The following is a 15,257-nucleotide window of genomic DNA, read 5'->3' on the forward strand; positions in this document are numbered from 1 at the left end:
ACCTGTAGAGAATGATGGGTGTCTCCAGGGAGGAGACAAGCAGTAACTCCCAAGAAGATTTTGTGGGGAATTAGTAGTAGCAAAAAGACAGAAGCTAACCTGAGCCCTCAGTCTTGGCAAGCCCCCCCCCCCCCCCGGCCACAAAGGCCAAACTGGGCTTGGGAAAGGCACTGGGTTTAATTCAGAGCGCATAACAAAGCTTTTTTTGTTCTGGGATTGAGGATGTTGGCTCCAGGGTAGAAGCCTTCCTCAAGCAGAAACCTCTTGCCACATGGAGCTCTTGCCTTGGCTGTGTGCATCTTCCTGAACAGAAGCTCTTGAATCTCTGCTCTCGACTTGGTAGCTTGGCCCAGCCAGCCCAGCCCAGCTTCATGCTGTAGATCTCTCCCGGTGCAGTTTGCGTGCCGTTTCCTCTGTGCAATTCTTGCTCGTAGGGCTCGGAGCAAAAGGTGTCTGGGTGTTGGTGTGGGTTGTAGGGGCTGGCGGGCTGGCTGTGTTTTCCTTGCGCAAATAGTTCTGCTGGTAAAGAGTTTGCCAAAGGTGGGAGAAGAGGAAACACTGGACTTCCTGGGATGTGTCGAGCATGCCGAGTCTTAATCATGCCATTAAAAAGAGAGAGAGCAAATCTTTCAGCAGCAGGTTGGAAGGAAGGTCAGGTATCTTGACCTGCCTTTCCCCACCTGTTGGGAGTGAGCTGAGCTGAGCTGGAAATTGCTCTCTGTAGGGGTTAGGCTTAGCAGTGGCCTGAGGGCACAACTGTGCAGTCATAGTTTCCCTTCCCCTTCCAAAAAACATCAACCCCAAAACACCTACACACTACTCTCTGGATTTCCTGGCAAGTAGCATCCGGCTCAGCTTACAGAATATGTGCTTTGATCAGAGAAGCCATGACAGGGTGTCAAGGAGCTCCTGCAGGAACTCTTTGTGACTAGCAAGCAGGAGGAAGAGCTTGTTTCCTGGTCCAGCGATGCTGGGAACCAACCAGCTTGCTTGGATCACCCTGGGGAGCTCTGGGCCTTACTGGAAAGGGGAGAGATAGGGGAGCATCATCAGGAAATGCTCCTGCTTTGGGAAGACTCCCCTTCTGTCTGCTGGGCGTTGACAGTATAACATGCAGGTAGCTGCTGACATGCTTGGTTTTAAGCGTAGCACCTTTGTTGTACCAGCCTGCTTGTTTTAAACATGCTTCTGAAAGGTTTGTGGTTTTCAGCTTGCAAAGACAGCAGTTGTATATTGCATTTCATTTAAATATTGCCTTTCATCCCCAAAGGATCGGTTTGTAGCCTATATATATAGAATTTGAAGGATGGCTATATCTGAGGTGAAATGCAGCCCCCCGCCCCCCCAGCTTCCAGGAGCGCCTCAGCCAGTTAGGACAGAGGAGCAAGGTGTGCCAGCATGCCAGGTTAAGCTAAGCTGGTGCTAATTACCAGCCCTGGGCTTCACCTGCGACAAGGTTGCTTTCTGCATGAAGGCCTTCTCGAAGAGCTAAAGGGTTAGAGCACTGGGCCCCTGAACTCCTTGCATGGATGTCTTGCTCCGTCCCCTTTTTGCTTTTGCTGCTGGGGAACCTTTTGAAGCATCTGCAAGCACACAGTAATTGTGGTGGTATTCTTAAAGGGCAGGTGGATTTTCAGTGACTGGATTGGAGCAGCAGAAGGTCTTGCAGCCGCTGCTTCCTCCTTCCTTGCCTTCCCCCCCTCCCATCGCGGCAGGATCCTGACAAAGAGCACCACTGTGTGGAGGGAAGGGAGCTGTTTCCTGATCATTAATCTGTGTCTTGGAAAAGATGTGCAGTCTCCATTCTCTGGTCTGGGAATGACTGCCTGGAAAAATGTCTGCCAGGGAGAGCGGTTGAGTGGCTGCGTTTTGGTGGCTGCCGCTTCGTGGTGGGAACCAAGTATGGCCAGCTCAGTTTGCCTGCAGAGGTCCTCACCCCAGAAGGCTTTTGAGGGACAGCTGCCAGGAGAGGTGTATGCTATACGGGTGCTATGCAACTGCTTTACAGAATGGAAAGTTTGCCAACGTCTGTGTGTTTCTCAGTGGGTCCCAATTGTAAGACGTTGAATTGCTAATCCCTAGTAGAGTTAGGGATGCTCCTGAGGCCTCTTGGCTGTAGCCTGGCATAGAAATAAGCGAGGAGCCCTGCTGCTTTCTGTGGCAAGTCTGCAAAATGCAACACAGATTCCCAAATCCTGAAGCAGAACTACGTAACTAAGAGTCCAAAAGAGGAAGCTGTGCGCTAAGGCTGAGCCGTTCACCATCTCCAGCCCCTATTCCTGAATGGCGGAAGCTAAAATGCTTCCTAGTTAAGGAATAGCCTAGGCAACAAAGGTGAAAGTCTCAATGCATGCCCTTGTGAGATGGCGTGGCGTGACTGCTCTTCCTTGGCCTCCAGGGCCTTTTTCTACTAATACGCTGTAACTGCACTGCCTTTGTGAGTTGAATGTTGGAGGTGATGAGCTTGTGGGTCAGGAGAGCAGGAATATGGGATGGCTGTCCTCTACCGGTAGGCCTCTGTGTGTGTGTGTGTGTCTGTGTGTGTAGTAGTGGAGGTGAGGTGTGCTGGTGCATGCACTTTTCCTAATTTTTGCAAACTGGATCCTGTTCTTACCTGGCTGCATGTTATTCCGCTGTACTCTGGAATGTCAATGTCATACCTCCAAGCAGACGGATGCAACAACTCCAGTGCCACTGGTAATCTGAAGTTGCTAATCTTGGCTTGCTTGTTCCACCCCCATACACACACCCTCCCAGATCTGCCTGAGGTTCCCAATAAACTGGCAAATTCTTCAAGCCTCAGAGGGCAGCTGAGCATTGGGTTTACTGTAGCTACCTTTTTTAAACTTCTCTCTTTCTTTCTTTTTTAAAAGCAGCTCTGTCTCTTCTGCTGTGTTTCCAAGGCAGGTTACCAGGTTTATCGTGGGTTTGGGCTGAGGAGTTTTGTTGCCTCTTTCCACTGTGCTTGCAACGTAAATGTGGGAGGTTAGGTGGCCAGACATGGCCATCTGTGGCTGCTTCCTGCCGTCAGACTGTGGGTGGTTTTTGTTTTTGTTTTAGAAGTGGTTTTAATGTGTGTGGATTTTCCACTGTGCTCTCGAGACTGCCTCAATCACGCACAGGAGTCCCCTCGTCTCCCTGTTTCCTAAGCTGTGCTCTCAAAATGGCTGCCTGCCTTGTTCTTGTGTCTGATTTCTGAACAGGAAGCTTCAGAATCTGGTAGGCAGGAGGTACACTGGCTCCAGGTTCCTGTTGTAGGCCTGCCTTTTGAGAGAAGCACGTCTGTGAGTCTTAAGACTAAAGCTTTCCAATCCAACATCGGTACAGAAACAAAAGCGGCACAGACCTGGCTTGACCTCCTTGCTCAGTATCCCCTCAATTCCATCTCTCTCCTTCCTCTACAGCCTGTAGCAGAACAGAATTTTCTATGCCAGCGTAGTGGCTGCCACGAGTGAATGCCCCCCCAGCCCTTTCTGCCACTTGGAGCTACTGCAGAGAGATAGAACCGGCAGCTGGAGGGTTATTGATGTACTTCGGTCTGTGGCCCAGAAGAGGAGAAGCCCTGCCCCAGCCTGGCACTGTAGTTTGGTTGACAGGTTTTCCTGTTGGCTATTTTAAGAAGGGGACAGAAGGAAGATAACCAAATGAGAGCCAGTTGTGTGCCACCTTTGAGACCCATTTTATTTATTTTCTTATTTATTTATTAAACTTCCATCTTGCCCTTCCTCCCAGAAGGAGCCCAGGCAGGTAAACGAAGGACAAAACACTAAAAATATCTTAAAACATCCCCCAAATAAAACATCTTAAAAACATGTTTTTAGAAAATCTTTAAAAACATCTTAAAAGGCAGTGCCATATAGGTGGAATCCTCGTTCTCAGCATGTGCATAGCACTTTTGTTCCATTTCAAAGTGCTTCGCTTGTGCTACCTTTGTAATTTGTATAACAGCGACAACCGTGTAAAGTTGGCCCATACTCTGGTCCCAATATTGCAGGAGGGCACTGGTGCCAGTGAATCTGGTGAGCTTTGAACTGGAGACTTTGGAAGACCACAGCTCAGTTTCAGCTTTTGTTGTTGCGATGGACCTGCCAGGCTTTTGCTTACCTAATGGCTGATTTTATTTTAAATTTTGTTTAACTTGGGGCAATTTGTGGTCCCTGCTGAGCATTTCCCTCTGATATAGTCAGAGCAGCAATCTTTCATTTGTGGCCAGCCTCTGCAGTCAAAGGGCACTGAGCATTTGTAGGGTACTCAAACATTATTATGATCCAGTTGTAACAATCAGGAACAGATACAATGTGTGGTCACAGGGGTACCAACGTGGTGCCCGAGGGCACACATGCACCAGCAGGGATCTTCTCTGACGCCCACACCCTGGCAAAATTAGGCTTGAAAGAAGCATTCTGTTGTAGCCAGTGGAATAGCTTAAGGTGTGTGTTTGGTTTGTTGAGTGCCCATGACAGTTTCTCCTGTTAGCAGATGTGTCCTCAGGAGCCCAGAGGAGGTTGGCAACCCTTGGATTACAGGGTCTTGTGTTTGGTGAAGTACTTGAAAGTGCTAATGTATTTTTTTGCGAACTTTATTGCATCGTATCCAACTGTTTTACTCAAAGTAGACCCATTGAAATTAATGGACTTCTAATATCCATTATTTTCAACGGCTGTCATCTGAGTAGGACTAGCGTTGGATACAAGCCATAATGTTTCCCAAGGAGTTCAGAGCATCATGTCTCATTTCATCCTCACAGCATTCCTGTGAGGTAGGCTACAGCTGAATGAGGAATTGGAGCCCTGGTGTCCATGGTGTCCTGACACTGACCCCCTTACTTATTTAATGAGCCCCGATCTGTAAATGCAACAGTGAACCTGTTCTACTTTTAAGGTGGTGATTGCAAGGCTCCCTGTTTTTTGACTGTGAAAGGCAAGCACTAACTACCTCTCCCGAAGCCCCAAACCAAGTCAGTCACGCTAGTGGAGAATTTTACACTGCAGGATTTGAAGTTCACTTCTCGGTGTAGTTGAAACACATGTATTGTACCTGTTGGAATGGTGTGTGGTAGCAGATTGCCAACTCAGCACGGAGTGGCTCTTCAGCCCAGCGGCACAGAGGGAGCAAGGAGCAGTGGACCTTTGGAGGGGAGAGGCTGCGTTGTGGCTCAAGGTGACTTTGAAACTTTTCAGGCACAGGGACCAACCTTTATATATCAGCCTGGGGCCTGCTTGTAACTCTTGCCTTGTAATGTTCTTGTCGTCCTCCTCCTGGCTTTCTGCTGATGATATCTCCTGCTTAAGCTTAGCCTGGATTTCTGCATTTTAGCTTCTCTCTCTCTCTTGCTCTCGCTCTCTCTCTCTTACAAACACACACATGTACAGTGCCTTGCAAACGAAATCATACCCCCAACCAATGCTCTAATATTACTGAATGACAAATGGTACATTGTAATTTCGTTCTATATGATATTTTATTCTGAAACACTGAAACTCAAAATCAGTTATTGTAAGGTGACATTGGTTTTATGTTGGGAAGTGTGTGTAAGAAACATAGAAAACTGAAACATGTTGCTTGTGTAAGTATTCAACCCCTGTGCTGCAGAAGCTCCCAATTTACACAGATGAAAGAAATTGCCTGTCGAGGACGCCGTTACCTGACCATTGCCCTCCCCCTGTGGACCATTAAAGTTGCTGTCACATTGTCAGGATAAAAGCCCCACTGTTGAAGGATTGGTCAGGCTGTGGATCTGAAGGAAAATGGAGACCAAAGAGCATTCTGCAGAAGTGAGAGATAACATAATACAAATGCATAGATTAGGAAAACGGTACAGAGTAATATCCAAGTGTTTGGATATCCCAGTGAGCACAGTTGGATCAATAATCAGGAAGTGGAAGCTGCATCACACCACCCAGGCACTACCAAGAAAAGGGCGTCCCTCAAAACTCAGTGCTCGAACAAGGAGGAGACTTGTGAGAGAAGCCACAGAGAGGCCAACAATCACTCTGAAGGAGCTACAGAGTTCAGTGGCTGGGAGTGGAGTAACGGTGCACCAGTCAGCCATATCAAGAGCTCTGCATAACACTGGCCTGCATGGGAGGGTGGCAAGAAAGAAGCCGTTACTCAAACAGTACCATCTGAAAGCATGTCTGGAGTTTGCCAGAAACCATGAGAGTGCCCCAGCTGCGATGGGGGAGAAGGTTTTGTGGTCAGATGAGACCAAGATAGAGCTTTTTAGCCAAAACTCAAAGCACTATGTGTGGCGCAAACCTAACACTGCCCATGCCTCAAGAAACACAATCCCTACAGTGAAGTGTGGTGGTGGCAGCATCATGCTGTGGGGATGCTTCTCATCAGCAGGGACTGGGCATCTTGTTAAAATGGAAGGAAGAATGGATGGAGCAAAACACAGGGAAATACTGCAAGAGAACCTGCTTGTCCACTAAAACACTGAAGCTTGAGAGGAAATTCACTTTTCCGCAGGACAATTATTTGTTTATTTATTTTGTTCAATTTATATACCGCCCACAGCCTTAAGTTGCTTTGGTCTTGTGCTGATTGGGGAAGGAGTTGCATGTGGCAGGCTGCAAGTAAGGATTTCAGCTGTATAATTCAGGGTGGGGGGAGAGAGAGGATAGGGGTATTCCCCAGAAAGGGGTAGAGGTTCATTCTCGTTGCCCTGGGATAAGTTTGAGAGCTATCAGGGAGAACTCCCGTCAGGGTGGGGAGAGGGTTCAGATACCCCTCTACAAATTTGTCCGTAAAAGCACAGCTCCCAGTTATGACGGGCAGCCTCCATCTCCTTGAGGCGAAAGGGCTTGCAGATGCTTACGGCCTGGAACGGATTTGCACCGCAGTGTGTCTCGTAATGATTCTGGGTATGAACCAGTGGCTGAGGAACCTCCAGGTGTTGCTGCACTCCCCAGCTCCCTTCATCATCCCTGACCGTTGGCCATGCTGGCTGCTGGGACAGATGGGGGTTAGAGTCCGGCAACATTTGGAGGGCCACACCACTGGCCTAAATGGAGGAAGGTGTGGCTCACGCGTTGCCACAAAAAATAACTGCCTGCTTTTTCTCTCTCCCCACAGTAATCCTCCATTGAGCGAGGAGATGCTGCCTCCAGGGGAGTGGATGTGCCACCGCTGTACTGTGCGCCGAAAGGTAAAGACACCTCCACCCATTCATGATTAAACCTTCTGGGCATTTGGATATAATCTTTTCTCCTTCTTCTCTGGGAAGAACAAAAGGGTTCCAAACAGCTGTGGCACGATACGGCTGGTGGGGGAGAGACAGCTGCACACACAAAATATCTTTTAATTCCCAACACATTTTGAACACCTGCCTTTCTCAAAGGGGAGAAAAATTGCTCCACAAATCCCAAGGAAGAAGCTAGATAAATGAATTCACAAAGAGCAGCTTTGGGCGTGACAGGGAGGCAGCGATAAGCCGACGGCTGGCTCCTTTCCTTGCCTGCTTCTCTAGAACGTGTGGATAATGTGTTCGTTGCTGGCATTGCTGTGACAAGCTAATTTGGTGGAGGCTACCTCCTCTGCCTTCCTGAGCAAATTGCAGACGGGTGTGTGTTTGGAGTGGGTGGTGGAAGCTTGCTGTGATGGCACAGGGGCCTCTCCTCCTTTCAGGCTGGCTAGCTCAATTGCCAAGCCTCCCAGTTCCTTCCGGCTAGCTGAGAGAGAATGGAATGACCTCCTGTTGTTTCCATAGCAGCAGAGGCCGGGAAGGGTGGGGGCATGATGAGTTGCGCCTGCCTCTTTCGTTTGTGGGGAATGGGAGGGAGGGAGGCTCCTGGGCTGGGCTCCAACTTGTCATCGGAGATGCCTGCCCTTTCCTGCAGCCAGCAGGGCAGCCCATCTGAATGCAAATATTGACTCCCGGGGCTGCCAGCTTGCAGGGTGTGCTGGAAGGGGAGGAACGACTGGCAGGGCTGGGGGGGGGGAGTTACAAAAAAAGAAAGAGAAAGATTTCAGCATTTGACACACCAGGAATTTCCTTGCCAGCCCTGGCTTCTTGGGTGCCCAGCGATTTCCAATGTAAGATTTCCAGCTTCTGCCCTTTCCCATTGCCCTCTCCAGACCATAGCTACTCCTAAAGTGCTTCATGCTAACAAGTGCAGGGAGTACAAAGCAGTGGTGTCGTGGCCAACCCAGGAGTGCCAGGGCCCTTCCTGTTAGTCACACCCAGACCACCTCCCCCTGCATTGGCTGCTGAGCTGAGGACAAGTTCCTTGTTAATCCCTTCTCCCACAGACATCCCTAAGGACCAATAAGCATGAAAGGGGAGAGTGTTAGCGACTGAGAACAGTCTTCTCAGTGGCTGACTTGCCTCACCTTTCACTCTGATTGGCTACAATCAGCAGGAAAGCACAAGGGCACATGTGAGAAGACTCTTCTCCGTGGCAATTCATGCTGATTGGCTTGCAGGATGCTGGAGACATAGGACCCTGCTGGGATCCTGCTCCCAAAAAAGTAAAGGGCCTAAGACACCCCCCTCCCCAAGACAAGCGCTGACACAACAGGCTGGAGGTGGGGAGGAGGCTGGCCTCAGCAGAGCGGCTTCTGCTTTGCATGCGGAAGGGCCAGATGCTGGCATCTCCCTTTAAAAGGCTGCCCCCACTCTCCTTCAGTCCCCTTCTCTAGTGTGCCAGCCTCTGCCTCCAGCATGACCCCATGCCGCTCAAAGGAATCTGGCTTGGGCCATGAGGAGAACCTGACTTTCTTTTTCGCTAGAAAGTCTCTGGTCTCGTTGCCTCTTGAGCCTTCGGTGGCCACAGGGACTGCTTGTCTTTTGGTGGCATCTCTTTAAAGTCCTAGAATTCTGTTGTGAGGACAAGGGAGCGAAGGCCCGCCTGAAGGCTAGGGATGCTCAGCCCTTTCACCCTTCCCATGTCTGGGCATAGCCGTTTCCAGACGTGTTTGTCACCCTTCCTGCCTTGAATCCCTTTTGCTTTGCATGCTTAAAAGGCGACGACCAAATCCGGTTGTGATGCCTTGGAGGAGACCCCAGCCACTTTCCCTTTCGTGGCTGGCCTCAAGCCATTCCCTTCCAGGTTAGGCTATTGTCACATGCTGTGGGTCAGGCTGCTGTTGAAGACTCTTCATCAGCCGTTTTGATCATCTTAATAGAAAGGCAAAGTAGAAATACTGGATTATATCAAACGCTAGTCCTACTCAGAGTCAACCCATTAAAGTTTATAGACATGATTAACTTGGGTTCCTAACGCTCAGTGGGTCTACACTGAGTAGAACCCACTGGGTTGCATTCAGCTAAGTTCTACTTCAAGTAGACCCATTAAAATGAACATACCCAAGTTAGTTGTGACTGTTAACTTCAGTGGTCTACTTTGTGTAGGAATAACTTCGAATGCGATCTGCTATAAGCTAATGAAAGGCACACCGTTGTAGGACTCTCTTTGGACTACCAGGTGAAGGCAGCTCTTCCCTTTTATTTGGCCACTGGGAGGCTGCTGCTTTAAGACTGCCTGTCTGTTGTGCCTTGCAGAAGAGAGAGCAGAAGAAGGAGCTGGGACACGTGAACGGCTTGGTGGACAAGTCTGGGAAAAGGACCACGTCCCCCACCAGCGACACAGACTTCTTGGACCGGGCAAGTGGCGGCGTCCTCCGGACTCTTTCCCACACTCGGCTCTTGGAGCGGAGAGCGAGCCGGCCCGGCACACCTACGTCCAACGCCAGCACCGAAACCCCCAACTCGGAGCAGAACGACGTGGACGAGGACATCATCGACGTGGACGATGACTCGGCCCCCGCAGCGGAGGCAGACGGCGGGCAGCCCCACCTGAAGCGGCCCTTTGAGCTGCTCATTGCTGCAGCCATGGAAAGGAACCCGACCCAGTTCCAGCTGCCCAACGAGCTGACCTGCACCACTGCACTCCCAGGTGAGCGACGGCCTCCCTTGGTTCTCCATGGACCGCTCTGCGCTCCCTGGGTGCAGTTGGCGGAACGGCAGCCTTGCTGCCTCGGGTGTGATTAGAAGCGAGGACCAGAAGCGAGGACCAGGTGCCTGAGGAAGGTACTGAGAACGTTTGGGGCTGGCCTGGGCTACTGCTTTGCTTTGCTTTGCTTTAGGGCGAAGGAGGTGGCCTTGAAATTCTGGGTCTGAGTGCAGTGGTGGCCCAGAGCAAGTACGGCTCATTGCCTCCTCCTCCTCCCTTTGGGGTTTGGTGCCTCCTCTTCGGACCTGTGTGTCCACCCGTCCCCTTCCATGCCTGGCCCCTTAGCTGCTTGAGGATTAGCAGAGGGGCATTTCCATCTCTCTCCCGCCCCCACCCACAGGTACAAGTAAGAGGCGGAGGAAGGAGGAAACAACTGGGAAGAATGTCAAGAAAGCCCAGCACGAGCTGGACCACAATGGGCTGGTCCCCCTGCCGGTGAAAGTCTGCTTCGCGTGCAGCAGGTATCCGTGTGGTGAACAGAGCCGGGTGGGCGGAGGGGGGCCTTAGCCGTGCTGCTGCAGCAAAGGCCTGCCGCAATGGAGTTCTCTGCCTGCTTGTTGGAGAAGGGACCACACAGAAGTTGGAATGAGGGTTGGCTGGGCTGAGCTCCTGCAGGGTCTGGGCTGAAGCAAAGCTAGGAGGCCCATGGGCTCTTGGCATGGGTGCGCCCAAGTCCTCGCCTGGAAAGCCTCCTCCCCAGCCTTGTTGGCCAAGAGCGCACAGGTCCTGCTCAGGAGGGTTAGAGGTCGTGGGCTCGATCGTGGACACCTCCTCCTTGAGAGGGGAGGGCCCCAGGGGTCAGGCACCTGCTCAGCATGCAGAAGGCCCCAGGCTCTCAGGCCCCAGCATCCTCCAATTCATAGGGTGATGGGGAAGCCTCTTTTTACCGAGATCCTGGAGAGCTGCTGCCACAGGTCAGAGTAGGCCAGCCAGTTGGCCAGGGGCTGTTGGAAGTTCTGGTCCAACATGTCCGGAGGGCCCCCAGGGCAGGGAAGACTGGCATGGACAACGCTGGGGCCGGTGGGGCAAAGAGTCCGGCCCTGGTGTTGTGGGCAGCATCTGCTACATCCCTTTTGCTTTCCCCGCTGCTCCGTGTAATGATTCCCCCCCCCTTTTCAGGAGTTGCCGTGTAGCCCCTCTCATCCAGTGTGATTACTGCCCGCTCCTCTTCCACATGGATTGCCTGGAGCCGCCTCTCACAGCAATGCCCCTGGGCAGGTGGATGTGTCCAAATCACATCGAGCACGTGGTGGTAAGCCAAGGCTTTGCCTCCAGACCGGGGGGGGGGGGAACAGAAAATTGGCAGGGATGGTCTGTAGATTCTCTCTCTCTCTCTCTGTCTCTCTCTGTCTCACTCACTCACACTGTCTCTGTCTCTCTCTTTCACACACATACACACTGTCTCACTCTTTCACACACACGTTGCTCCAGTGCTGTTGTGGCAGATGTTGCTGCCATGAGGGGAGTTGTGATGAGGCGCTGTGTCCCTCTCTCTTTCCCAGCTGAACCAGAAGAACATGACCCTGAGCAACCGGTGCCGAGTGTTTGACCGCTTCCAGGACACCATCTCGCAGCACGTGGTTAAGGTGGACTTTCTGAACCGAATCCACAAGAAACACCCGCCCAACCGCCGTGTGGTGCAGTCTATGAAAAGAAAGGGGCTCAAGGTACGTAGGGAGAGGAGAAGGCCGCATTGTGCTGTGTCTTGCTGAATGAGAGGCAGACAAAGGAGCTGAAGAGGATGTCATCTCGCAGGACTTTCGTTGGACTGGAGGGGTGGAAGTGGAGATAACCAGCTCTATAGGTGTTGGAAGGGCCCTGCTGTCTCCTGGGTGAAACTGCCTTGTGTGCTTCTGCCAGGAGGTGGCAGCCTTGCCCACCCAGGAGGCCATTTGCCCCCTTGAAGGTTGCAGGCCTTTGGGTTGCTCCTAACCGCCACTGGTTGCCTGGTTGGTACTTCCCCACGACAGGGCCTTTTCAGTGGCGGCTCTCTGTTTGTGGAATGCCCTCCCCAGTGAGGTGTGTCTGTCTCCATCGCTACTGACTTTCAGGAGGAAGTTAAAGCATCATTCCTGTTTTACCCAGGCATTGGATGGCTGCAGGGGGCTGTTCCTGGCACCCCGGAGATTGCTGGAGGGAAGAATGGCTTTAAGTTGTAACTGAGTTTGAGGATGCTTTTGTGTTTGTCATTGTTAAATTGTTGTGTTTGCCACCCTGTGCTCCTTCCTGAGGAAGAGTGGGATATAAATTTAACAAATAAAAAAAAGGTCAGAAAGATTTCACGGCCTCTTCCCCCTCCCCTTTCTCTTCTGCCTCAGGTTCCTGATGCCATCAAGTCCCAGTATTGGGCCCCACCCGCACTGCTGGTGCCTGCAGCAATCAGAGACGGGGAGCTCATCTGCAACGGGGTCCCCGAGGAGCCCTCGCACAAGCACCTTTGCAACTCGGAGCACTTAGCCACCCAGTCAGAGCAGCAAGAGGTAAAGGCTGGCGATGGGCGCTTCTCCATTCTGCTCCCCTGCTGGAGTGGATCCCCCTGGCCCCCACCCTCGCCCATCAGCCTCTGAGCACCGCTGTGCTTGTTCACTGGCTTTGTTGAAAGCAGCCCCTCAGGCTGCAGGGCCAGTGGACCCCCACGGGCACCTCACAGGAAGGCCATCTTGCGCTGGCAAAATAGACCTCTCCCCCCCCCCCCATGTTCAGACGTCTCAAGCCTGTTATGTGATGCAAATGCACCTTGTGTCAACAGCTTGCATGTTAGGATAAGGAATCCTTTGTGGACTCAGAGTCCTTTCCCCATAAGACCAGCAGAGCCTGGCTACTGGATCAGGCCCAAGGGGGCCCATCTAGTCCAGCATCCTCTTCTCACAGTGGCCCACCAGATGCCCATTGTGGGAAGCCCGTCAGCAGGACCCGAGTGTGAAAGCAGCAGCTCTCCCCACTTGTGATTACCACCCACTGGTATTTAAAGGCATAATGCTTGCCACATTTGGGGCTTTTTAGTTTAGAGAAAAGGCGAGTCAGAGGTGGCATGATAGAAGTGTTATAAAATTACGCATGGCATGGGAAAAGTGGATAGAGAAAAGTTTTTCTCCCTCTCTCGTAACACTGGAGCTTGTTGGATGTCCAGTGAAGCTGAATGTTGGAAGATTCAGGATGGACAGAAGAGAGGATTTCTTCATGCTTGCATAGTTAAACTGTGGAATTCGCTCCCTCACGCTCTCTCAGGTCGCTTGTCTACAGGAGGGATGGTCAGCTGATGGCCCATGGCCTGGATTGGACCCCAGAGCAACCCCATCTGCTTCTTGTGTTAGAGTTTTGGGGGGGAGGCAGATGGGGTTGCTCTGAGGCCCGACCCAGCCCATATGGGGGCCATCAGAGACCTTGTTGGGGGGAAGCAGCCCCCTTGGAAGATGCAGGTGGGTTCCAGGCTTCCCAAGGCGCTTGCTGGGCCATGTCATAAGCTTCCACTTGTTTAACTTCCTCCCAGACTTGGGCCTTTTCCAGGATTTCGTGTTGAGTTAACTGTTGGCTTCCTCTGCCAAGTCTCACTTTGTGGCCGTTTCTTCCGTTCTTCCAGTGGTTGTGCAGCGTCGTCGCCTTGCAGTGCAGCATCTTGAAACACTTATCTGCTAAGCAGATGCCTTCGCTTTGGGACTCTGAGCAGGCAGAAAAGGCAGACGTCAAGCCAGCAATCGTGACCGACGGCTCCCTCGCCGGTCCTTACCAGGCCGCCGACAAGGCGAGCGTCCCTTCCATCTACTCTGCGCCCTGCCCCCCCGGGATCGCCACCCAGAACTCCTTGGGGTCCCCGCAGGAGGATGCCCACTACCCCTCGTGTACGGACAGGCCCAAGAAAGCGTCCCCTTGTGGGACGTCCAACGGTCCCAACGCCACTGCGGAGGTGAAAATTAACGGCCCGCACTTGTACAGCGATGTCTCCGCACGCTTGACTGACTCTCCAAGGCTAAGTGGGCAGGGTGGTACTATGCCGGTGTTGTCTCAGCGGCAGCAGCCCTGGCCTAGGCCCACCACTCCCCCGGTAGCGTGTGGGCTCCTCAATCACACAGTCGGTGCGGTTGTCAAAACAGAGAACGCGGCAGGGCCCATTTCGTGCACACGCAGGGGCTCCGTGCCGATTGCAGGCATGCCAGCTTCCATCCCGAGCTCTTGCGCCAGCCTGGAAGCGGCTAGCACTCTGCAGAGGAAGAACGCGCAGACGCAGATTGGGGACCTGGGGGCCGTGGATTCTCCTCTGACTGCCACTCGGGCGCTCACTCCTCCCCAGGCGGCTGTGGGCGATGGGGTCTCGGCCGTCGGAGCCGCTCATGGCTTCTGCTCACCAGCCCCGCCTCCAGGTGAGTCCACCAGCCCCATGGAAGGGCTTCCGGGTAGCCAGGAGTCTCTGAGAATCCCCATGGGTGCGCAGTCCGACCTTAAAAGATGCGACTTGGGGCAGGTCGACGCTTCTTGATACAGGCTTGTTCCGTTTGCTTTGCTTCCGCTACCTCAGCAGTCTTGTGGATGGTGGGCGTGGGCAGTCTTGGGTGCTGCTGATCTGTGAAAGGCATGGGTGGGGAACCTTTGCCCTTCCAGAGCCACCGTGGTCAGCATGGCCATTGGCCAGGGATGATGATGGCAGTTGGAGTCGAGCAACCTCTGGAGGGCCAGAACTGTTCCCCACACTTGGTGAAAGGCGATAAGAGGAAGGGAAGGTTGCTAAGTCCGGTTGCCCTGTCAAAAGCTTGTGAGCATCGAAGGTGCATTTTGGCTTCTATTGCCCTTGCCTGTGGTGTGAGCCTGCTGGGTTCTGGAGCCTCGTATATATTCTTTTCTGCCAAAGGCAGGAAAGGTGCATCTCTTCTCCCCACCACACCCTGCCCCCCCCCCGAGTCCCAAGTCTTGCGGGTAAGGGGTTGTTCAGCCGTTTGATTGTTTAATTTTGGTTACCAATAGCCAGAAGTGAGGAGAAGGAGGAGGCATGACGTTGGACACTGTAGCCTGAGTTCCCCCCTTGCACAATCCATTGGAAGCAGTATCATACCACTTTAAACAGCTGCAGTTCCCCCCAAAGCTCCTGGCAACTGTAGTCCCCTCGGAATTGTAGCTCTGTGACAGGAAGAGGGGGTCTCCTAGCAACTCTCGTCACCCTTAACAAACTCCAAGTCCCAGGATTCTTTTCGAGAAGCCATGACTGTGTAAAGTGATATGATACTGCTTTGAAGCATCTAGTGCAGATGGGGCCTGACTTGTGGCCCTCCAGATGATGTCAGACTCCCAGCAGCCAGCATGGCCAGTGGT

General features: G+C 52.4%; 1 protein-coding gene across 3 annotated transcripts in view; it reads left to right on the forward strand.

Annotated features, from left to right (window-relative positions):
* Positions 1 to 15,257, forward strand: part of PHF12 (PHD finger protein 12) — a 31,560-nt gene that overhangs the window by 9,878 nt on the left and 6,425 nt on the right. For 2 of the 3 annotated variants that reach the window (XM_061605525.1, XM_061605524.1), the window contains exons 3-9: positions 7,078 to 7,150; positions 9,506 to 9,899; positions 10,297 to 10,417; positions 11,076 to 11,208; positions 11,459 to 11,623; positions 12,275 to 12,436; positions 13,537 to 14,314. In XM_061605525.1, the coding sequence (XP_061461509.1) occupies positions 7,078 to 7,150; positions 9,506 to 9,899; positions 10,297 to 10,417; positions 11,076 to 11,208; positions 11,459 to 11,623; positions 12,275 to 12,436; positions 13,537 to 14,314 (1,826 nt within the window). Of the gene's footprint in view, positions 1 to 4,805; positions 5,161 to 7,077; positions 7,151 to 9,505; positions 9,900 to 10,296; positions 10,418 to 11,075; positions 11,209 to 11,458; positions 11,624 to 12,274; positions 12,437 to 13,536; positions 14,315 to 15,257 lie in introns of those variants that run through there. The other variant, XM_061605526.1, reaches the window with a different exon arrangement.

Source organism: Rhineura floridana, chromosome 21 (genome assembly GCF_030035675.1).
Source record: "Rhineura floridana isolate rRhiFlo1 chromosome 21, rRhiFlo1.hap2, whole genome shotgun sequence".
NCBI lineage: Eukaryota > Metazoa > Chordata > Lepidosauria > Squamata > Rhineuridae > Rhineura > Rhineura floridana.